Source organism: Gymnodraco acuticeps, unplaced genomic scaffold (genome assembly GCF_902827175.1).
Source record: "Gymnodraco acuticeps unplaced genomic scaffold, fGymAcu1.1, whole genome shotgun sequence".
Classification (NCBI taxonomy): domain Eukaryota; kingdom Metazoa; phylum Chordata; class Actinopteri; order Perciformes; family Bathydraconidae; genus Gymnodraco; species Gymnodraco acuticeps.
The window spans coordinates 267,335-291,300 of record NW_022990990.1 but is presented as its reverse complement, the minus strand read 5'-3'; the positions used below and the strand labels follow the sequence as shown (position 1 = coordinate 291,300).

General features: G+C 43.8%; 2 protein-coding genes across 2 annotated transcripts in view; one reads left to right on the top strand and one right to left on the bottom strand.

Moving 5' to 3' along the window:
• Positions 1–1,046, top strand: part of lhfpl3 (LHFPL tetraspan subfamily member 3) — a 38,745-nt gene extending 37,699 nt beyond the window's left edge. Inside the window, exon 4 of the mRNA XM_034235880.1 lies at positions 163–1,046. The gene's annotated coding sequence lies outside the window, so the exon portion shown is untranslated. The remainder of the gene's footprint in view (positions 1–162) is intronic.
• A 3,898-nt stretch (positions 1,047–4,944) lies between these two features.
• The window catches only part of kmt2e (lysine (K)-specific methyltransferase 2E), a 31,781-nt gene continuing 12,759 nt past the window's right edge, over positions 4,945–23,966 (bottom strand). The window contains 24 exon segments of the mRNA XM_034235860.1: positions 4,945–7,083; positions 7,177–7,256; positions 7,646–7,725; positions 9,206–9,459; positions 9,815–9,850; positions 9,852–10,367; positions 10,541–10,597; positions 10,689–10,915; positions 11,013–11,163; positions 11,604–11,900; positions 12,128–12,454; positions 12,669–12,854; positions 14,359–14,430; positions 16,685–16,783; positions 17,747–17,999; positions 18,087–18,196; positions 18,280–18,397; positions 18,561–18,691; positions 18,815–19,015; positions 19,105–19,143; positions 19,245–19,426; positions 20,120–20,259; positions 20,365–20,594; positions 21,133–21,244. Coding sequence (XP_034091751.1) covers positions 6,037–7,083; positions 7,177–7,256; positions 7,646–7,725; positions 9,206–9,459; positions 9,815–9,850; positions 9,852–10,367; positions 10,541–10,597; positions 10,689–10,915; positions 11,013–11,163; positions 11,604–11,900; positions 12,128–12,454; positions 12,669–12,854; positions 14,359–14,430; positions 16,685–16,783; positions 17,747–17,999; positions 18,087–18,196; positions 18,280–18,397; positions 18,561–18,691; positions 18,815–19,015; positions 19,105–19,143; positions 19,245–19,426; positions 20,120–20,259; positions 20,365–20,594; positions 21,133–21,244 — 4,945 coding nt within the window. The 3' untranslated portion in view covers positions 4,945–6,036.

The window sequence follows — 23,966 nt, the reverse complement described above, 5'->3', positions numbered from 1 at the left end:
ATGGGGCTTCCCCTTTACATTTTTCAAACCCATACAAAGCAAATACCTTTTTAAAAGGCTTTATCAGTGAACTAATGTGCAAACCAGAGGGAATATCTGCTTTATATTGATTTTACACAACATGAATGCCAGCAGATTCTAAATAATTTTCTTTTGCTGCAGGTCTTGTTACCTAAACCAGCATCTCTCCTGGTCCAACCTGTGGCTGGGAAGCAGAGCTGATGTGTGGGGAAAGAACAGGTCAAAGGTCAGGTCTGTCTGGAAGAGCCCACATCACTTTGGTGGAGACCAGGATGCCGGCTGTCTTCTCTGAAAGCCCCCCCCCCCCCTCCTCCCCCTCTGTAAAACATCCTTCTCATTCATCTCACACTGCTCCTTTTTACAGGATGGATTCATAAAATAACTTTTTTAAGATTACCTGTGTTATGTCGCTGCATTATCTTACGTTCAGATTGACATGTTTGTCCGTTTGGATGAGAGGAAAGCGAAAAGGTGAAAAGGTTCAGGTGGAGAAGAAAATATTTAAAAGACTATTGAAGGACATATCAGCTCCCACACACCACGGAGCAACAGCTGCTTAAATAGATTAAAATCACAAGAAATGATCCAGTCTCTGACGGACAGAAATAAGGACTTAACAGACTTGAGGTCGGATCTTCTTTCTTATCAAGACAACACACTTTGTTCTGGGCTTTGACATAGAGTGAGGACTAAAGAAGATGCACTTGATAAACGGAACAGAAACAACAGTACTGCTTTGTTAAAAATAAATGTTTGATGTGATAAATTCAATGGTAGTAATGTAAGGTGTTGCTAGTGACAACTTTGCAAAATGGATACTAAGTAGAAGAAAAAAACATGAATTGTATCAAGTCTAAAATATGTGTGTATGTTTATTATGTCCCTGTACATTGATTTGAAGTGTACACTTTGTGTCAAGCTATTGGTCCTTTATTAGTGTGTGCCATACAGTATCTTGTAATTTGACAGTATTGTGGAGTACTGAACATAAACTGAAGCTGGATACGGCTGTTTGTTACCTGCCATCTCGTTTCCTGGCGTTTTTTCAGTCTCACAGCTATGAAGGCCATTTTAGAGCTAAACAAACATTGGTAAAGTTAGTTTTAGGTTGGATATCAAGACACAGTGGCAACACAAAGTGCTTCACAAAAACACATAGTATTGTTTCTATTTGTGCATTTTCTATCTCCCCCTTCCTGGTTAGTAATCAGTGTAACACATAGCTTTGTGATTAAAAATATATCTATATATACACAGTATAGATTTTATAGTACGTTGAATATTTCCACAAGAAAAACACATGTTGAAAATATGCAAAACAACGACATAGTTTAGTATTTTGAAAAAAAGCCCAAAAAGGACATGGTATAGAATGTCAAAAATATGCAATAAAAGTCATAGTAGAGCATGTCGAATATTTCAAAAAACAACATAGTATGTCGATTCTTAAACGACACAGAATAGTATCTCGAGAATTTCATTAAAAATGACATAGTATGTCAAATATCAGAAAAAAAGGCATAGTATAGTAAGTCTAAAATATGACAAAAAAAGGCATAGTATAGTATGTTATAGTATATAAAACGGCATATGTCGAAAATAGCAGAACAAATTTGCAAAACACATAGTATGTCGATTATATTAAAAACATTTTAAAAAACGACAGTATAGAGTGTCAAATATTTAATAAAAACAACATAGTATAGTGTCGAATATTTGCAAAGAAATGAGATAGTATCAGTGGCGAGCCATCAGGTCCCTTTAGGCCCTCTCTGATGGCCTAAGACAGTGGTTCCCAAACTTTTTCTTCTTTCTTTGGAGAAAAAAAAAAGTCGGGCCCCCCCAACACAAGTCAGGCTCAGTGGCGGCGCCAGAGATTTATTTTGGGGGTGCTGTGAGGTAGCTTGACGTTTCATAGAGGGTGCTCAAACATTTAGGGTTTCCCATTAATGTACCGGGCGCTACAGTGGAATTTTCTACTGCAACAATCCCCACGCAAATACACAGTGTACCCGCGACTGTTACAATGAAGGCTCGATATGAGCTCAAGGCATATAGGTGTAAGCAGGGGTAAAGTGCTATTTTTATAGGTGGTGTGTGGACCTCACATAGGGAGGATTTATTTTTAAATATTGAAGTTAAATGCATCAATCTGGTGCACTTTGAGAGCAAAATGAAGAGATCTATACAGCTCTCAACACCCATTTGAAACAGACCTGTAAACAGATTTTATTTTTCTTTATGGATATTTTACAAATCACCCTTTTAAACTTTATTCTTTTTTTTACTGTCCTCTAGTATTTCATACCTGTTTTTCATTTATTCTCATTTTTTTATAACTATAATGATCATATAAACGTGTGTGTCGAAAATAATTGTTTACCAAATCGTTTGAGACCCACTGAGATAACACTGAGGGAGTCCTTTAGCTCACTGAGTCTCTCAGTCTGACAGGAGAGGACTCTCCTCCACCTTGTTGTTGAAAAAACTCCTTATATCCGTTAGCGTAGCTCGCTAGCACCAGAAGCTAACAACAATGATCTCCGGTACCGGTGCGCTCTATCTCTCTCGCTCATGCACGCACACACAATGGCTCGTTCCACACACACAGAGCCGAGCTTTAATGAAACAGAGACCCAGACGTAATAGTACTGTACTGTATCATATTATTTTCGAATCAATAATTTTTCAAGTTATGATCTTTTGTATAACCATTTTTCTTCCTGGTCTCTCGCTTCTCCCCTGGCATGCCTCTGTGCCCCCCACTTTGGGAACCACTGGCCTAAAATATTCTACAAAATAATATTTAAAAACATTAATTTTTTTAAATATTTTTTTAGTTATATTTTTCATTAGTTTTAACATTTCCAAATAAATAAATCCTTCAAATCTGCCTATTCAGTTTCTGTTTCAATGTGAAGGGTTAAATGAAAGAAGCTCGTCTCTGCGAGTTACTGTGAAGACAGGAGCTGATTAATTCGTAGAGGGCCCGCTATAGTAACTCAACGAGAGAGTAAAAAAGTCTAGCTATAAAAGTCACGGCTCGCCACTGCATAGTATGTTGAAAATATGCAAAAATAATTACAGTATAATATGTCGAATATAAAAAAACGACATTATAGTATGTTGAAAATATGACCAAAAAAAATGTCGAATTGTGCATAAAAAAGGCATAGTATGTTGAAAATAAAATATACAACATAGTATGGCATGTCGAAAAATATGCAAATATATATAATATGAAATAAAATATGAAGTAAAATTACAACTAAGTGCATTATAATTTAAAAGGTGAAACTATACAGTGTGTAGAGTGAATTATTTCAAGTGTTTTTTGTTTTAATCTGGATGATTACGGTTTACAGCTAATTCAAATCCCAAATTCAGAATCTATGAAATGAATGAAAATTCAAATATTACTCAAGACCATACAAACACCTGTTTATTACTACAGAAATGTCGGCCTTCTGAAAAGTATGTATGCACAGTAGTTGGTTGGGCCTCATTTTTGCATGGATCACCGCGGCGACCAGCCTGTGGCTCTGCTGAGGCGATGGAAGCCAAGGCTGCCTTCAGCTCTTCGGCATTGTTGGGCTGCGTCTCACTTCGGTTACATGGATTCCTTGCGTCCCTCACTTGCGTCGTTTCCCTGCGTTTAGTCCCTCCCACAAGGGAAGCATGGAGAGACCGAGAGACGCAAGGAAACCACGAGAAGCAGGGAAATGAGTTTTAAGAGCAATGGGACGTCCTTTCCTCCGGAGCGTCACGTGAAGCGACGTCCGTTTGTGATGACACCGAGCAGCTGATGTCTGACAGCAGCTCCGTCCCCGTTGTTTTCACACACCCCCGCCTCTGTTAGTACACATTTACTGACATATACATTTGTATCATCTGTTGTAGACCCAAATAAATCAAATAAGGACTCATTCTCAAAAAAGATAAACGCCATTCTTAAAATGTATAAACGAAAAAAGCGAACATGAAAATGTTTCCAATAAATGAATAAAATAATTTTTGCCCACATTGTTGTTCAGATATATCACATATTTGTAACTAAATGTTACATTAATTGAAACAAAACACAGTATAAACTGAGGAGTGACTCGTGAGTTTCATGTATTTTCTTCACTCCGCTGGGAAACTGCTCTCATGTCAAGAAGCATCAGATCAGTGCATGAACGGCATCGTCCAATCAGTGAGCGATACAGTAAGGGGGCGGGGCGAGTGGCTGAGGATTTCAGCGGAGGTTCCTCGGTTATCGCTTCTCCATTATCGCTCCTCGATCCTCCGGCAGAAATAAGAGCCATGGGACGCTACTCAAGATGGCGCAGACAAATCAACTTCCGGTGATACCGAGGACGGAGGAAATGAAAATAACCGACCTGAGACGCCGTCTCTCATCTTCCTCTTGACACCCCATGAAGGTTCAGGTCAGGTCAAGCATAGTAATTCCCTGTCATAAAACCAGGTATTGTTTCTTTTGGCAGTGTGGCAAGGGGCCAAGTCCTGCTGGATTACAATCTGCATCTCCAAAAAGCTTTCGATGTTGTCATTCCTTTCTGAACATTTCGACTATGACTTTTTAAAAATATTTAACATATTTATTATGTTTTTCCCCCTGCATATTATGCTGACTTTTTCCAATATATTTCACTTACTTTCTAAAAAATAAATAATTTTACATTGTTGACACTACTTTGACTCTTTTGCAAATCTTACCATGACTTCTTCTTCTATTATTATTTCCACAGACTACACCATTTTTTCCATGATAATGTTGACGTAACGTACTGTGACTTGCTGGTTTTTAACATAGTACCTTACAGTGTAAAAGGTAACCGCCTTTTCCTCCTGAAGGTAGAATGCTGTGTTTGCAGCTAAAGCAACCTACACAAGTTTCCCAGAGACACATGACACAACGAGTTGTATAAAACTGTCATTACAGTGATTTATTATAATGAACCATGAAAATAGCCAACCAGTGCAGTGTCTGTGAGACTCTCCCCTTCACACAAACATACACTCACACAAAAATAATAAAAAAGACAAAGTTGAAGAGTCCAGAAGAGAAAGAAATGAAAATGCTACAGTCACAGAAACATTCAGCCTTGCCAAGAAGAGCGTTCGTATTTACAACCATATTTCCAAAAATGGGATGGGAGCAATTTGTACCAGCATAGAAAAGAAAAGAAGCGATTATTTACAACCTGTTCCTGGTGAAAGCTGGAGTAACCTCCTATACATTAAATTACACTTTCTACAAATAACCATTGATATTCAAAAATAAACCGCTAACGTCCTACCTGTGGGCGAGACAACTCTGCCTACCTCAGAAGACTAAAAGCACTCACAAGAAATCACACACACATACTCTTTAAGCAGACATACTCTTTCACACCCTATAACACACACACACACACGCACAGTGCAGCCTTCCGGGTTGGTGACGCAGGCTACCAGTAACGGGTCTTTTCTGAATCTGCAGCGGTGAACAGATATACGTTGTTAGACAGAGGAATACAAAAAATAATTGTGTTTTTTCTCTATACAAAAAGCTTTCTCTTTGCTATAATGAGCCACTAGATAAAAACAAATAAATGGTGAAGAGAGCCGACAATAGACGAGAGAGAAAAGGGTGTAAAAGGAATAACTGACAAAGGAGGAAGAGGATGAGGAAGAGGGGGGTATAGGCTGGAATGTCCATTGATAAACAAAGTGCGGAGCCTTACAACAGGGGTCCAAACAAGACACAGAACAGTTTTCCTCTCCATCACAGGAAGGATATATAAAAACAAACGGAGGCCAGATGAGCACCAGGGGAGATCGTCCATCTTCATTTTTATACAGTTTGTCATTGTCCTTTTTTCTAACATTTTCCGTTCTTGTTGTTTTTTTAAAAAGTAACCTTTTATCCCACCGTCAGCTGTTTTTCCACTGGCCACGTGTTCAGGTACATAGAAAACATATCTACAGATTATGATACAGGCCCCTCTCAGGAAGAGTTCTCAGGGGCGGTCAGTGCCACCCTGTGCTCAGGTACCCCGAGCTGTGGAAGGGGGCCGAGGACGCAGGGGCTCCACGAGTCCCAGAAGGCATCTGGGAGGCAGGGACCTGGGCCTGGCCTTGTTGAGTCTGTTGGGGAGGAGGAGGGGGAGGTGGAGGCAGTCCTGTCTGCTGAAGGGCTGGGGGGTACGAGGATGTGGGCACTGAGGGGTTGGCGGCGGCGCCCATGTGCATCAACGCCGGTTGAAAAGCTCCTAAGGTCTGAAAGTGGAGGGGCTGCATCGAGGAGTTGGTCGAGGGTGCGGGGGGAGGTGGAGGAGGGGGCGGAGGAGGGGTGAGGGATAACAGGGTGCTGCCAGCGGTGGGCTGCTGCTGAGAAGTCTGTCCCTGCGGAGGAGGAGGGGGAGGGGGGGCGGCGGTCAGCATGAGCTGCTGGATGGGAGGAGGCTGCATGTTGACGTGCAGCAGGGTGGGGCCGGGCATCGGGTGCGGGGGTGGAGGGGGAGGAGGAGGAGGAGGAGGGGCAGCGGCTGCGCTCTGATAGTGCACGCTGAGGGGGATAGTCTGCATCAGGGGTTGCGAGCCAGGGGGGTAAGGGGCTGTGACGGCAGGTTTAAACACAGGGAAAGGTCCGGCCGCTGAGGGGCTCTGAGTGGAGAAATATGCCGTGGAGGCGGAGGGTGCTGGTGGAGGAGGGGGAGGTGGTGGGGGGGCACTCTGCGTGTTATACTGGGGGAAAGGAGCGAGGCCAGTCTGAGCCTGAGGGGGGGGCTGGCTCTGAGGCTGGGCGGGGAACAGCGCCCTCTGGCTGCGGTACGGAGAGCCCTGAGGCTGAGGCGAGTGAAGTAGAGAGGGTCCAGGGTAGTGGACGGGGGAGGAGGGTAGCGGGGTCGGATGCAGCTTGGTGGGGGTTACAGGAGATGGCTTGTGGGCCGCGGGCTTGCTGGGGGTCTGGCTGGGGGTCTGGCTGGTCGGATTGGGCGTCCAGGGCTGACCGTCGGCATCTTCCTCCTTCACTGTGCGGCTGGGAGGCTGGGCGAGAGGACCGGGGGAACAGGGCTGTGAGGGGGGAGGCAGAGAGAGAGGAGGTCATACGGGGGTAAATACCCATCTGAGAGGAGTCAGATCTCCATGCGGGTAGCGTTGACTTACTGTGTGGGTGGGGGTCTTTTGAAGGGTCGGAGATGGGCAGTCTCTAAGTGCAGGTGTATCTCCACCTTCCGTTTCCCCATCTACAAAGAGTGTAAATATTATTATTAAAACCTGTAAAATGTTGATTCAAAAAAAGAAACCTCTTGTGGAATAATTCCACATGTTATGAAATAAATGTATTTGGCAACCACTGTCCTCTGGTTCCAGTCTTTATGCTAAGCTTAGCTGTAACCTGGCTACAGCTTTATAAATATTAACTATTTCCACCTAGCCGGACAAGCTGTGCTATCCATTTCATTCCTGGGTTTGAATATGGTATTCTTTTTTCTAGCTCACCCCAGGTTGAGAACCACTGATTTAAAAGACAGATTTGAGAGTGGTATCTATTCTCATCCTATTCTTAACAGAAATAATGTTTGCTTTACGATGCAAAATGTCAAACTTCAGAATATGTGGTCAGTTTCCTCACCTGTGTCTTTGTCTTTGCTGAGCAGCAGAGCCCGGTGGTAGCTGCGCTCTCTGGCCTGCTCTACGGAAGTGGACGACGTCCTTAAGAAACAAACAGATATTGGGATGATCAAAATCGAACTACTTGTAGTGTCTAAAGCAGGGTGCCCACACTTTTTCAGCTTGGGAGCTACTTTTAAAATGACCAAGTCAAAATGATCTACCTACATTAAAAATGCTAAACATATACATATATATATATATATATATATATATATATATATATACACATATATATACATATATATATACACATACATATATATACACATACATATATATATATACACATACATATATATACACATATATATACACATACATATATATACACATATATATACACATACATATATATACACATATACACATACATATATACACATATACACATACACATATATACATACACATATATATACATATACATATATATTAGTGGGCTCCTCCCGTTTGGCCAGTACTGTGGTATTAGTGGTTTAGGAAGAGGGGAGTTCTTCACAAATCCAGCGCTCCCTAACTCATGCCTGGCTGTGACGTAAATGGTGTGCGGCCGTGAAGCCAGGACAGTAAACAAACATGTCGTCGGTAGTATGGGACTATTTCAAAGTTTCAGAGTTAGATAGTTCGCTTGCTATTTGTATTAACAAATGCAATGCAGAAGTTCCACGAGGAGGGAAAAAGGCAACGAGCTATAATACTTCCAACCTGATTAGTCACCTGAAACATCGCCATCGCTACGATGGTGTTAAAAGCGTACGAAGACGCCTGCGCTGCTAAACTAGCGGCGAATCCAAAGCCAGCTGCAAAGGCACCGGGGCTTTTACCTATCGACGAGGCTTTTGAAAAAGGCAAGAAGTTTGCCAGAGACGTCCCCAGGGCTAAAACGATCTCTAACGTCATCATAGAAATGATGGCGCTTGACGAGAGTCAAAACTGTTCTTGGCTTTGTTTTGTTCATAGTAGTAATGCTCATGTCATTTGCTCACTACTAGTCTTTTTTTTACCACCAGGTGTGCAAAAACTACAGGTACATTTAATATATATATATATTATATTATTATCGGTATCGGTCTTGAGAAGCAAGAAGTTATCGGTATCGGTTTCAAAAAACCAATATCGTGCATCCCTAATATATATATATACCGAGTATACCTGATGTTGGTGTACCTTGCATAACTGCATGAACCCGTATGGCACAATACAACTCAGTACATTTTTGGTCATTACATCAATGTTATACCCTTTCTTTAGTAGAATTGTATAAATTGGAATGCTAACTAGGTAATCAGCTCGCCGGTGATTTGCAGCTGGCGCGGGTTGACCGCGCATGCGTGGTGAACTGCATTTTAGAAAAGATGAGATCTCAGACTGGCTTACCTGTACGTCAATCAAGTGGCAAATGCCATAGTAAGGATGGATGATAGGCTAACTTGTTTTTTTTCAATGCCATGCGATCTACCGGTCAATAAACAACAGATATACTACCCTAAATTCATAAGCTGACAAGTAGTTTACATACCACTGTCCTTCTCCTCCTTCCTGCTCTCCCGGTGCCTCTGCCTCCTCACTTGTCTGGGGTTCCTTTACAGGGGGGGTGTTGCAGGGAGGAGTGGGAGCAGGTGGGGGGGGAGGAGGTTCACTGGCGATCTCTTGCGCGACAGGGAAGGCTTCCACGGTCAAAGGTAGCATGGTGGAAACAGGAGAGCTGCACTCTGTCTTGGAGCCGCTGCGACGAGCTTCACGCTGACGCTTCCTGTATTCCAGCAGGGAAACCTGGCAGGGGCAGAACGAGAAGCAATGTCATTAGACATAAAGAGCCTGGGTGATGATCAACCAGCAGAGGGCAGCATTTGGCGAGTTACTGTCAATGCATATCTTAAATCCATGTGAAAAATGAGGCCCTCATTCATATCACCGTCTGTACTGCAAATGTAATACCTGGGTATATATATTGCATCCTCTTCTCATATAGATTATGTTCAAAATGTACAATGTATTTTGCCCAAGCAGATATTATTTAAATGAAGATAATATCTACAGATGAACAAATGTAAGTTATATGCAATCTTCTAAGAGCTAAAAGGCAGCTGAAGGAGTTAGTTCAATGTTATTCTCAGTGCCAACTCACCTTTTTCTTCTGTGGGGGGTTCTGTGATGACCCCCCCCGCCTCACCAGAGCCGTCCCCGTTCAGTGAGCGTGAGAAGCTGAGTGCGCTTCCCTCCTCCATGCAGGGGTAAAAGAGCGGCCCCTGGCCCTCAATGAAGGGTGTCTGAGAGACAACCAATGACACAGCTGCTGCTGCTGCTGCGGGCCCTGCTACAGCCCCAGCTGCAGCCTCAGGTCTGAAAAGAGTCACCAGAGGCTCCAGGGTGTGAGAGGGGGTGAGGTCCCTTAAGTTCGAGTTGACTGGAGAGAAGTTCAGGCCAGCTGGTCCAGTCGTGACTCTCTCTGGGCTTTTTATCCATAAGATAGAAGAGGAAGCACATGTTTCTGCAGATGAGGAAGCCTCACTGCTGCCCTCGACAACCACACCATCTGCCCTGTCCTCTCCACAGTCCACAGGCTCAGCAGCAGGAGGCTGGGGACTATCAGGAACCGACACCTTGGTTTCTGCTGGGAGTCCGTCTGTACTGGGAGTCCTAGCGGAGGGAGAGGAGACCAACGAAGGAGGACGATCGGCCTAGGGGAGGAGGGAGGAAGAAATGTCAGGGGACAGCCACAATGATGGAATTGCAAGACATCAAACATTGGAAATACTAATGAAATTGTTGACCCGTTGAACAATTCAATCCTCAAACATTGAACCTTAACTATGATGAAAAAATGAACCTTTTTGTTACGTCATTCACTCACCTCTTGCACACTGGGTTTCCGGCTGACCTCGGGGGAGCTTTCCACTGAAGAGTCACTCTGTGTAACAAGAGCAAACTTCAGTCATCAGTTATTTTGCTCCTCAAACACACGTGAAACATCAAAGGGGTTTCCTCAAGGGGAGCCTTACCTCCTGAAGAGCATTAAGTGTCTGTGTTGGGGTGCTGGGCAGGGGTTCTGTACTCGGCTCCTCTGTTCGGGGACGTGGTGGGGTAGCCAGTAAGATGGGGGTGACGGGTGCCTCCAGTTGGTCTGCCCTGGTGGGCGTGGCACAAGGGGAGCCGTAGGGGGTCGAGCTCTCCGACATGCAGGCATCTAACGGACTCAACCGCCGCTTTTTCAAAGGAGTCGGCAACTCTGTAGGAAGACATTTAGTGTGTTATTTAACTGAACATTCATTCAATAAAGTTACATTTTAACTGTCAAAAAGTTAGACTTGCTGCTGGCTTCATACCCGGTAATAAGCAGGTGCCATTGTAAGGTAGGGGACTGTCAGAGTCTCCGTTAATGGAGGGGCTGAGAGGACCCTCACAGGGCATGAGGAGAGTGGGCCGTCTGGCCGGGCTGGGGGAGCCCTCCTCCTCCAGGGCCTGCTTCAACCATCGCTGTGAGGAAGAGCACAGGTTCAGTTTCAGTTGAGGCTCAGTGAAAAAAGTGAGAAACAGAACACATAAATAAGCCTATGTATGAGATTTGGTTAAAGAGATGATTTAGAGATACTGTTGTTTTGGGTAAATTCACTGTTCAAAAAATGCCTTACGACAGACCTTTTAAATTGTATTTGCTATTGTCTGAAGTTGTGTCAAAAAGCATAAAAATGTAAGCACGCCAAATCACAGGGGTAGGTCTAGCTGAAGACTGATAGTGACATTTCTTCATATTTACCACACTTGAACTTTTTCATTCATATCATGTTTTAAATTCAGATTGACAGAAGCTAATGATGTATCACTAATAATCAAAGGACAGATCCATACAACTTGGGCGGATAAACATTGCTTAAATGGGTATCGGAGCCAAATATTTCTCAATCGGTGTTCCATACCTTCTTGCAGGAGCCAGTGGTTGGCGGTGTTTCAGGCAGTTCCCTGGAACGCCGTCTCCCAGTGGGGACTCCGGGAGTGGTGGGGCTGCGGTTGGCCAGGAACGGGGACGAGAAGCGGACGTAGTGTTTGGGCGTGCTGTAGACCTGCGGAGAGCATGCCATGCCTGGCAGGGCGTTGAGCTGCGTGGCGAGTACTTCAGGGTCGCTGCTTATTCTCAGCGGCCTCTCAGGGGCCGGCTCTGGGGTTCGTGCCCCACACTCCTGCTGCTTCTCTCCCACCCACTCACTTACAAAGTGCTGTTGGATAAAAGAGTTTGATAAAAATGTTTAAAATAACTCCATCAGGTGTTGGGTTTCCCATAAATGTAATGTGTTTGACTCGTGTACATATTATACAGAACAAATAAACTATTGAAAGTATTTTTGGGTTCATAGTAATTCAATTTAATAAACAAAGTTGTGATACAAGACAAAACAAAAGAGTCATTGCTGTTGCTCGTGTAGAAGTGTAACCATGGCCGTACCTTCTTAGATTTGAAGTTCTTGCCCCCCATGCGGTGTCTGTCGGGTGCAGGTGAGCTGCTGTGTGGAGGGCTGCTGTCCGGTGCTTCGGCTGGAAGGGACTCTGGCTCCGGTGCAGAGGGCATCTCTCCTTCCATGCCTTCGTTGGACATAGGCTCTAAAGACTCGGTTGGAGAGCCAGGTGCCAAGTCCGAACAAGTGCTGATGGTGCGAGTTCGCCGGCGCTGCTGGCCAATGTGTGTTCGGTTCCTTGAAAAACTTTTCCTGTTCCTCGAGCTTTTGACCTTGGCTGGCTTTAACCCTGGCTCCTCTTTGACCTCCAGAAGTGGCTATGAGAAAGTATGAGTATTTATATTGATTCAAAATAATGCAAATGTTGGATACATCTATTAACAGAAGTTGAAAAGCTGATTTACTTTCTCTCATAAAGTGATACCACTTTATACTCTCTCTAAAGAAAAAGGGACCAGATTTCTGCAGTGTGATGATAAAGTATTCAAAAGAACACATAACAGGAGTGTCTTTGTGTCTCCATGTTCTCACCTGCATGAAAGCTGGAGAATCTGCCATCTCCGGTGTGGCTGGAGGCTCCTCCTTGATGTCACTGCGACCCCCGAGCTCCGGCTTGACCGTGCCGATTCTCTCCAGGGCCTGCTCTCTGCGTTTCTCCCTCTTCTCCATTCGCGCAAAGGCTTGCAGGATGGCCTCCATCTTCCTCTCTTCTCGCGTCTGCAGACATAAACGTGGGGTTCAGAGAAGGGTAAGAGGAAGCAGACACATTCATCTATAAAGGTACTTCTCTCCCACAGAGGACCTGAGGTAGCGACAGAGTTCCCGTTAGAATATTTTTTCGCCGGTCAACATGTCCGTTAAAGTTTAAATCTTCCGGACAAAATGAGAAAAGTGCCGGTCAAAGGTCTTCTTTGTTATTTATTGAGCTTTAAAACAAATTGATATGATTCAATATTAAACTAATTATAGTAGATTAACTACATTATTCAAAAGTGAACAGTAACTTACAATAACACGGGAATGATAAACGGAGCGCTCTCTCCCTCTCCTGACAGCCCGTCAGTATCATGCAGCTCGCGGATCAGTAATGAGTGACCCGACAGTAAAACTAAACCTATCTATAACTAGTTTAGGTAGTTTGAGAGGTCATTAAAATAGCTATGTGTGATTTTCTAACCTGAAGTGTGTGTTTTGTTCGCTCACCGCTGATCATGCAGAGCTGCGTGTCGACTCGTCAGCAGCAGCTGATCTCTCTCTCCCGCCAGATTAGACTTCACTCGCGTTTATGTCCATATCGCTCAGATCCAGCTAGTTCTAGCTAATGATATGACTACCTGCTTATTAAAAGACACCTAAACAATAAGTGTCGCTATGCAACCGGGTGAGGCCACAAAGTATAGCGCAGCATTATGCATTTGTTTACATGCCCACCGGAACCCCGAGGCATTACCAACAGATCAACGCACAATCAACCCATACAGGACATCTCTTTCTCCACATTAAGTGTTAGACATTAGAATTGACTATTCTTGTCTGTCACATACTCTTTTGTCTGTCACATAAATGGTGCAAGTTGCGCAACTGATGTGGTATTGCGCTAAGCGGAAATTATTTTGAACGGACACTTTGACCGGAGAGATTTAGATTTGCCGGTCCTCAGCATATTTTACCGGTCGTAGTCCGGTAATTACCGGCTAACGGGAACTCTGGGTAGCGATACAACTGGTAATGTGTGCTGCACAGCAAAAGCCGGTCTAGCTGTGCAGAGTGCAGAGTGAAAGAAGGTTACCCCTTGCTTTCACAATAAGAAAAACTAAAAAGGAGAGAAGTCCAGGCAGGAACAACAGGAAAATAAATGAATGTAGTTAAACTATGAAGCTTTGCTGAACCTTAACAGACATAGCGCTTAACATTTAACCATGACAAACCAGGATGTTGCATGTCTTATGTGTTCCTATATGCATGTTTGTGCCACAAATAAGCCACCTCTACCTCCACCAACACAAACCAGGAGCTCCATCTCCAGTCAGCACACCCCTAAAAGATATTTGTACCAGAACACATACTGCAAAGACATTGAGAGATCAGGCTGAAGACAGGTTTCTGTAAAGACGTGAAAGTTAGTACGCTTGTTAAGTCAGTCACCTCGGGGAGATTGGGGGGGGGTGGGGAGGCTGGTAGATGGATGGGGAAGAGTTGGCTATGAATGGTTCAAGTTTACCTCCTTGTGTTTCAGTCCTATCCAGCTGGCAGCCGCCCCGACAGGGAGATGGGACTGCTCCGCTGGGTTGGCCTGAATGTTCAATCAAAAACAGCCCAGTTTAGAAGAGACACGTCCCCCCTAAACAAGGCTTCACAAACAATGGACAGGGCTAGAAGTATGCTCCCTCATCTTCTGGTGGTACACAATAGGCCTGCGACAGGTACTGTAGGTATTGGACTTAGTAATATATTTCTACAGAGAATACTGGTAACTATATAGGTCTCAGGAAAGCATGCATGAAACCCCAAAACTGCCAAGTGTTTTAACTTATTCCTAACATCATCTAAACATAGGGTTTTCTCAAATAGCTAATGGTTTTCTTTGATTGCTGTTCACGCCTGCAGCAGCAACCTCAGGGTTTTTACATCCTTAAAACAAACTCTTTATGTGATATATTACAGAACAAGCTTGGTAAGTACACTTTACACTCTGCGGCTGTCTGAAGACATTTGACAATCATGAGGGAAATAGGAAAACTTGGTAATAAACTGGTCTTGGTCCAAAACCATTGCCCTGAATCACACTCTGGGACACATCCTATTTGAAGCTTTGGATACAAACACACATTTAAGCTTCAAAGTCTCACAATTCGTCGGATGTTATGACCCATCAATCAATCAGAAAATATGCTTGTTCTTGTACAGTCTAGAAAAGAAGAACACACAACACGTGCACAAAGGACTCAAATTTGGCCAAAGGTTGTGTATTGGTTTGCAGCAAAGAAACAACACCACACGTGCCCCAATCACCGAAAACAACAGGCGTCGCTGCAGCGGTTAGCACTGTCGACTCAGCAGCCTCACATTGCGTTCGAAACCTACGAACCTGGGGCTTTTCTGTGCATTCTCCTGTTCTCCCTGTGGGGGTCCCTCCACGTCATTTGGTTTCCCCCCACAGTCCAAGGAGAGGAACCTTTGGTTAATCTTCTTATCATTTTGTCAAAATGATAGATCTTTCAATAATTTTGAATATTTGAAAACACTTTCAATATTAATTTCTGCAGTACCCACAGCGGTAGCAGTTGAGCTTCCTATTCTATGCACACTTGCTCAAATGCTAAGCAATTCCTAGAAACATGCTTGCTGGACTTGCCATCTTTAATGAGCCAACACCACAACAGAACTGGCAGATTATTATACTATATCAACTAAGGACGAGTGATGAACACAGCACTGTGAAAGAGGAGTGACGGCTTTGTGGGCACTGGCACGGTGTGTTTTTATTGCCAATTTCAATAAATAATCATGATCTTTGGGCCATAAGCCAGCAGGCAAACTAGGAGGACCTTTTAAACAATGGAGGCTTCTGTTTGGGTAGACTAAATATCAGGCCAGCTCACAACAACCTTATCTCCCACGCACCTTGTTGCGGAACAGATTTATAACACCCACATGCATAAACTGCGCTTTATGATCATCAGTTTGTGAACACACACTTCTCTGATCCAGCGGCTGAGCTCTCTCCTGGGCCACATTCCATAGTTACCAGCCTATTGGATCTCCCAAAGTCAATATGGCCCTGGCAACAAGGCTCTACCCTCTGCAGCCCCTCCCCTCTCTTCCACTATCTATCCCTTTTTGGCCGATTAGCAAAGCTGTATGTTGGCCAAATATGAGTCAGCACTTTACACCTTGGGTCCACTGTGTGAAATGAAGCTGACTGCGGGGTAATTTCCAGAGTGTGTGGGTAGTGCTCGCCTGTTTGCATGTGTGTTTTATCTCATCTCTCAGGGACATAAGGCTGTTTGGCAGGACAAACACTGGTTGAACAAGTAATTGGCCCATTCCAGAACGAGCGGTGCTCCTACTACTAATGAACCCTGGGGGCCAGTGGCAGTTTGCATGACGACACAACATACTGGTTTGTTTCCACTGACGTGAGATGGCCTTAGCGTGTGACACTAAAGGCACATTCATTTCTCAATATGCTGGAGAATAAAAGCCAACAAATGCGAGAAGTGAATAGCAGACCAGCTTAAAGCCTCTGTACTGTGAAGAAGGCGACGAGCAAAGCTGCAGAAGGGAGGAACAAACAATAACAATAGGACTGAGGAAAACAACAACAGGGGCATTGAAGGAGGCGTGAGCACTAGCAGCAGATAAGTGATGAAGCCGAGGGGAGTTTCATGGAAGGGCTGCTGTAAGAGCCCCAGCCCCCACAGCAGAAAAACTGTTCGGTCCACACCTAGAGCAACAGGGGACAGTATTATATTTGAACTCTTTCTGCTAGGTGGCTGCATGGCAACAACAAAAAGATTGTAGCCCCCTAGCAAAAACACACTTACCATTTTCCTCCTCCTGTCTGCAATCTGCTCCTCTGATTCCATCTCTACTTCATTGCTAACGGAGGATTTGTCTTCTAGATCCTCATATAACTCAGGATCCTGTAAGAGGAGGGGAGAGGGGGGCATGGCGCTTTATCATGGCTGTTCAGTCAGTCTGGCTACAGACTATATGGAGACAGGTTAGAGTGAAGGAAGGAAGGAAGGAAGGAAGGAAGGAAGGAAGGGGGGGTGAGGAAGGAGGGGTAGGTGCTAACCTGTACTATATATCGTTAAAGTAACTGCTTTAAACTTGGCATTGGTCTAATTATGTTGATAACTAATGGTTAATTAATCTAAAACACATCATAGCAACTGTTCCACTGTGAGCACACTCCATGCTGTACCTGCACCCTCTTCCAGAACACACCTTGTGGCAGCTAACATAATAGTGATAGCTATGAATAAAGTAATAGTTTTCTCCTCAGTTGGGACATATCCTCTACTCCTTACAACTGTGACACAACTTCTGGATGTCTAAACCACAGTCTCATATCATACATAAACACTTTGCACTAACACCATCTCTCTGATTTCAAGCTGCTGAAAGAAACCAATCTGTAACAATTTGGCTTGGTCAAGGGAACATTCCTTTTATGGAACTACGACAGAGGAGAATTTCTGTTGCTGTTAACACATCCAAGAGAAACGCCATTCTTAGAGTGTGTTGTACAAAAGGGTCATACACTGCAACACATCTCTGCCAGACAAGTGGCATAAAGGTGTCTTGTGCAATGAATCTGAACTATGTTGTAACAGTAATTAGTTGGTGGGGGCAGAAGTGAATGAATAAAGGGATGATGAGAACAAGAGGGAACTAAAGAGGATGTAGAGGGACTAACAATGGAAAACACATGCAAATAACATTCAACAAAGACCAAACTAAATGACATGCATGGACCACAAGGGCCAACGTAAATAAACAATAAATATGCCTTTTTAACAGTTATCATGTAAGCAGTCAAGTGTTCAAAAAGGATGATACTGGGTGCATCAGTGTGATGTTCTTAAAAAGTGCAATCTTGCCTGGTTGTTGGAGATGGAGAGGCGGAGAGGAGAGAGTTTCCTTTGTTTGCCGTCACATACGCTCTTGCTCTTCCCCTCGCCGTCCAAACCCATGTTCTGGTTCTGGCCCAGGTCGTCCCGGACAGTCTCTCTGTCCTTGCGACTCCCTCGGCGCCGGCCTCCAGAGCCCAGGTTCTCTGTGGGCTCGAGGTTGTGCTTGAGCACCGGGCACTCCTGGTTCCCCTTCACACAGGCACAGTCTACCTTGTATTTACTATAAGAGAAAAGAACAAATATGAAGTTATAAGGTGACATTTGATCATCATGCTACTTGACAAGGTTTATTCTTTTAAAAACTCACCAGTTGCAATAGTCGTAATCAAAACCAATGGTGATCTCTGTGCCTTTGATAATAGGCCTCAATGAGTAGATGTACAGATGCAGCATCCCATCCTCAATGACGTGCCGCACCTGGGGCAGGTTGAAAAAAACATGATAAATAGGAGTGATGTAACTTTGCATAAGAGCTCACTTTAAAACAAATCTTTACTTACTTCAGAATTGGGGGTGCAGGAGCGACGGATGAAGCGTGCCTCATTGCCGAAGCTGCGAGCGTCCACACACATCTCCAGTCCATCAAATTTTGAATAAAACAAAACAAAGGGGTATGGCCTGAAAGAGAAAATACATGAATGTTACTCATTTCAATCAAAAGCACAAGTGGCTATAGCCCTTCATACTGGTTAATTTGTTGGAAACGCATTCAAAAATACAGCAGTATTCTATTATCATTCTTCAAGGAGAAATCCCTGTGATAAGTGACAAGTCTCCTGACCTCTTGAAGAAGTATCCGTTGGCCTCAAACTGCTGTCGAAGCATGAACTTTCCCCTGTACTCGATGATGAGGGAGTCTGGGGCCAAGTCTCGCACCGCCTTGAGGATTTTCTTGTTTTTCTGAATTTGACTCTGTAAGAGAGAGACAGTCAGCCATTAGTACAGATCAGGGGCAGGCACATCAAATGACTCCACATTATTTTAAGGGTGGATTGTTTTGGACACGTTACTGTACAGACTGCAAACCGTTTATACCTCCACAGGCGGTTTGAAAGAGGCAGGGTGCGTGTTGTATGCCAGGCTCTTGCCGTCGCCTTGCTCTTTAACACGCAGCAGGTCCTGGACGTCCTCACTGTACTGATTGCTGCTGGCCTCCTCGTAGCGCTCCATCCACGTCTTGATCTTGTTCTCCCACAGAGACGGGTGCTCGGTCGGCTCCTGCTCTGGAGCTGCACCCTGAGAAAAAACAACATTACAGTGGTTGGTACACACAGAGGACAACAACAGCAATCTTAACAGTGAGGGGTTTTATTCTGTGAGGTTACCTTTACTCTGGAGGACTTTCTGGATCCTTCTCGGAAGGCCTGTCAGAGAAGTAAAGGAATTTAATATAAACTGAGATTCAAGAATAGGATATATTATGCGTGTTAAATGGGTTCATTACCAATTCAAAGTCGAATCTGACCTTTTTAGCTCGGGCAGAGGAAGCGGGAGGCTCTTTGTCACCACTCTTTTTGCGTTTTTTATCAGGCTGCCTATTGCCAAGGCGCCCAGTGGTGAGAGTGATGCTGGTAGGTGTGTGTTGGAAGGTGGAGTAGAGCTCTAGGGGAACTTCATCTCCACTCTCTGTAGCACTGGTGTCCCCATCTGAATGAGCAAATATGAGTTATTAGGAGAGAGAAGTGAACAACGCTATAAAAAGCTAGAGCTGCTTCAGGAGTTTGCTTCTTGTCCAGCAGGTGGCAGTGTGTCCCGGGCTGGGGCTGACAGGCTGCAGGGGGAGGACAATGCATCCTAACATCACCTCCAACCTGCTCGCTCACTGATGCCATTAACAGCAGCTGCAGGGAGGCCCATAAAAGCAGAAGTAAAATGGTATATCTAATAGCTGTTATAGTAAAACGTGTAATGCCTCAACATGTTGGGGTTTGTATAGACTCTAGCCTAGAATGGCATTCAGCCAATTTCACCAACAAAAAACACTGTTTTCTGATCATTCTCCCAGACTGGTGAGTGAATTTGATGTGGTTTATTTTTCAGATAAAACATGGAAAATGTTGTAATCAAGCATTTTAAAATATATATATGCAAATTAAAGCATATTAAAAAATCTTGAAAAAAAACAAACAGATTGTCTTGACAGTTTTCCAAACCTTTAAGACTTTGTAAAACATTGCAATTTACAGCGGGGGATGCAGCTCGGAAAAAACAACATACTTTTAACCAAATGTAACCAAACGTTGTGTCATTCTCAGTAACTTGTTGATTTTTCAAAAGGTTAACCAAAACAAATAAGGTGAGGACTAGGGGCTTTGTATCCATCTGTGCGATTTTGCTTACCAGACAAACATTCCCGTTTCCTGGTCTGCAGCAGGATGGCCCTCTCTCTGTCCAGGTGTCGTGGTTGGCAGCGTTCACACAGGTAGGTCTCAGGAATGTTCTGCCTGTCGATGCCCATGCAGTCTATATGCTGCCATGCACTACAAATGAAAAGCAAAAAAATATTAAATCAATGGTGTGGAAAGCGAGGGCCACAGGAGGGACATATGTGTGAATCCTATTCAGATCTTGATCCTGTATCTTACCTGCACTTGTCACAGCAGATCATGTAGCCATCATCGTGGGTGAAGCCACAGATGCAGCGGGTGATGTCAGCCCCGTAGCTGCCATCCTCTGAGGTGCTGAGCGTGGTGCCCCTGGATGCTTCGTCCTGGCCCCCTGGAACAAACAACCCCCCCTCTCCTTGTCGGATCAACATGGAGGGGGGAGGGGAGGCCGGTGGAGTGGGTGGGGGCCGTGCCCCATAGTTATGGTCCTGATGGAAGGAGGGAAAATGAAGTGTCTTGAGATATAGGTAAGAGACTGTTTAGTTTAGTAGTACAGGCATTTTTGTGAGGGTGAAAGAACTTCAACCCTGATGGGGTTCAAATAGTATCAACTGCTGATTCCCAGGAATATGGGAAAGGAAACCTATTTCATGTTGGACTACAACTACAGATTAGTTTACTTTCTTTTTCATTCATTATTACAGTATAACACATCACAAATTCTTAAAGTTGTGATTGAATGTGTTTGAGTTTTTTGAGTCAAAACTATGACATTCACTTTAACTAATGTTTACCATTTTTTATTTTAAAAAGAGTTCCTAGATTTCTTTATTTTCATATAAAAAAAGGGTTCCTCTTGTGTCTTTATATGAAAGAAAGCAGGGCAATAACATGTTTTGTTATCTTTTGAAATAATGCTTCACAATACAATCCTTTGAAAAGACCGTTGGAGGTATATGATTATATTATAGGGCTCAAGGTGTATAGGTCATCTGTCACATGGTGAAGAACAGTGTGTGTACTCACAGCGTAAGGCAGGCCAATGTAACTGTGGGAATGCTGAGAGCTGCTGTAGATCTGGTGTGGGTAGCTGGACTTTTCCACCACCACAGGGCTGGCCTCCACCGATTCTGGTCTGCTGAGCAGCAAAACAAACAAAGAGGGCACATTACTGTACACTGAAAAACTCAGATAACAAGGTTACATAGAGTAATTGTTTCCCTCTAACAGTGTGAGGAAGTGTGTGTGCGTCAATGTGCTTAGCAGGGAAGCAGTGTAGCAACTGCTGGTGACACAGCAGCAGAGTGGGGAGAATATGGATGCACTGAGAGATCTTTTGCTTTAAGTACATGTTCCCAGCAGTTGTACTTCATTTGGAATTGGAATGCAGGTACTTTGACTTCGATAATAGATCTGAATACTTCTTGTACGACTGGCTGTGCATGCTGTCATCTTGTTCAGACAGAAATGTAGCCCCGACAAATTCTACCAATACTGCATGGCAAAGTTATTTGTGGTTCATCCGTTGAAACCACATATAATAAACACGTCATTATAAATTAGCTGTCTCAGACTCACACAAAACAAAAAACCGCACAGCCATCATACCAAACCAGTAGATCCACTTTCCACAGGATCACAATGCAGTTGAGGAGTAAGCCTGTTTGGCCGTTTCAGACCCAACCCACCCTTATTTTGACACCATTAAACTATTCTTCAGTTGGCTATAGAGGAAGAGGGAAGTGGAACTGGCAAAAACGGGTGGCATGAGACAACAAAATCCAGCATGAAGAGGGAATAAAAAGGGAAGAGCGGGAAACACTACAGGACAAGCACCATGCAAGGAGTTTAAAGGCAAGGTGCGGTAGCTCTTCATGTGACTGTCAGATATTCTTTTAATGTGTTTAAATATGTTTTAATGGCTCAAGAATGTGAAACATCACTGCATTCTCCTCGCATTGTACAGAAAACTGTTCTCAGGTCAGAGACAGATGAAAACCAAGGATTGTAGGTAAACGTGACAGCTGTTAAGCTTGTTTCCTTCTTTAGTCTGCCTATCACTCAACACTAAAAGTACACCTTACAGCAATCAAATGTGTCAGGGATACTGCCAATAAGCTTCCATAGACAAGGCAAAGAACATGATGAAAAGCTTACTAAGCATACTGGACAGCCCGAGGTATACGGGGTAAGATAGGTACAAAAGACTAACTGACTACGGCAACTCTGAACAGGCCATGCAGCATTTCTGCATTTTTTAAACTGCCCAGGTTTTCTTACCCTAACCCAGAAAACAAGTACTGAAGTTTGGAGATACTACTTATGTAGCCGAAGCAAGTATTAATGCTACAAGTGAAATATTGAATTAAAGTACTGTAAAGTGGTGGTACGATACCTGTGTGAGCCCTTCTCAGACCTATCGCTCTTGCTGCATGCTGTAGGAGCAATGTGCAACACTTCCTGTGTGCGTTGCCGCTCAAGTAATGACTGTCAAAGTGAAAACGTAAGTGCATGCATGAGGTCTGGAGGCGGATCCCGGGGAAAGGTGTGTGTGTTTATACGTGCTTTTGTGCGTGTGTGCACAACAGATTAACTGCCAAACGGAGGAATCTAAACTGTTTAAGAATGAGGAAAGAGTGTGGCTAAAAAGATAGAGGGAGAATTTAAAAATCATAGTTGGCTCACTAACTTTGTGCTATTAATGATTAACCAGATCAAAGTCTACATTTTATAATACACGGATCTAGCCAAATCATGTATCATTAAGTGGCTGAAGGAGGAAATTATTTATAAAGTTATTTTTTGCCCTCCTTCCATCTGACCTAGCAGTGAATCAGTAAATGAGGCACAGACAAAAACTCATGCAGAACGCAAAAGAGAGCCAGTCTGTTCCGTAAGAAGGAAGTGAGCATGTAAGTGTGCATGTGTCTGAAGGGTTTGTATCATTCATGTCTCTACTCATGGGAAGTGGAAAGGAGGGCCTAGGGAGTACACATAAGTAGGAGTGTTGCAGACATACAGGCAGTCTTGATCAGACTTGAAGATGAACAGCAAAGGCATTGCGTCATGATGCAAAAGAAAAGGTGACGAGTGAGAGAAAGGAGGGAGAATCTTTGGGACTTGGGACAAAAATAAACTGATATTAATATGTTTCAGTTCTGCCTTGCTGCTGCTTCCAAAATAGTGTTAAAATATAACTCACTAATTGTTGAATGAAAAATAAGGAAATTAATTCCTACTTTTTTTTTTATTGTACCAATTTAACTACAAACACAAAAGGGACCAATACAAATAAAATGCTTGTAACATTTGAATGTAAAGTTTTCTAAAGTATTCTCTCGACTGCAATATTGAAAGCTTTCTTAATGTGTTTATTGTTCAAGTTGACATCATCAATAAAAAAAACAGAATAAAAAAAGATACACAACTAAGTGCAGCCCTACAAGGTATGCACTATTTATAGCTCGTACACGTCAAAGAGTATTTAACAAGGAACAGATGTCATTAAAAACCTGAACACCCGCTGTGAGAGGGTTAGGAGGCAGAGTGGACGAGCGTTGAGAATAGAGAGAGATCAACAGCAGGAGAGAAGAGAGCAGCGCTGAAACAGCCAGAGGCAACGCCTTCGCTCCTAAAGAGCTCCCACTTGCTGCCATGGCAACACTACGTACTCATCCGTGTGTGCGCACGGCGAGCTGTGTGTCACCGTGGACACATACACACTGCATTAGCCAACAGCCGGTCACGCTGCTGCAGACTTCAGGGGGATGTGGAAGGGACGTGATGATGTTTCGCTGGTGAGTAACCAGCCCTGCTACTCTAGACTCGGCTGGCACGCTAACAATTCTCCAGAGACGTGA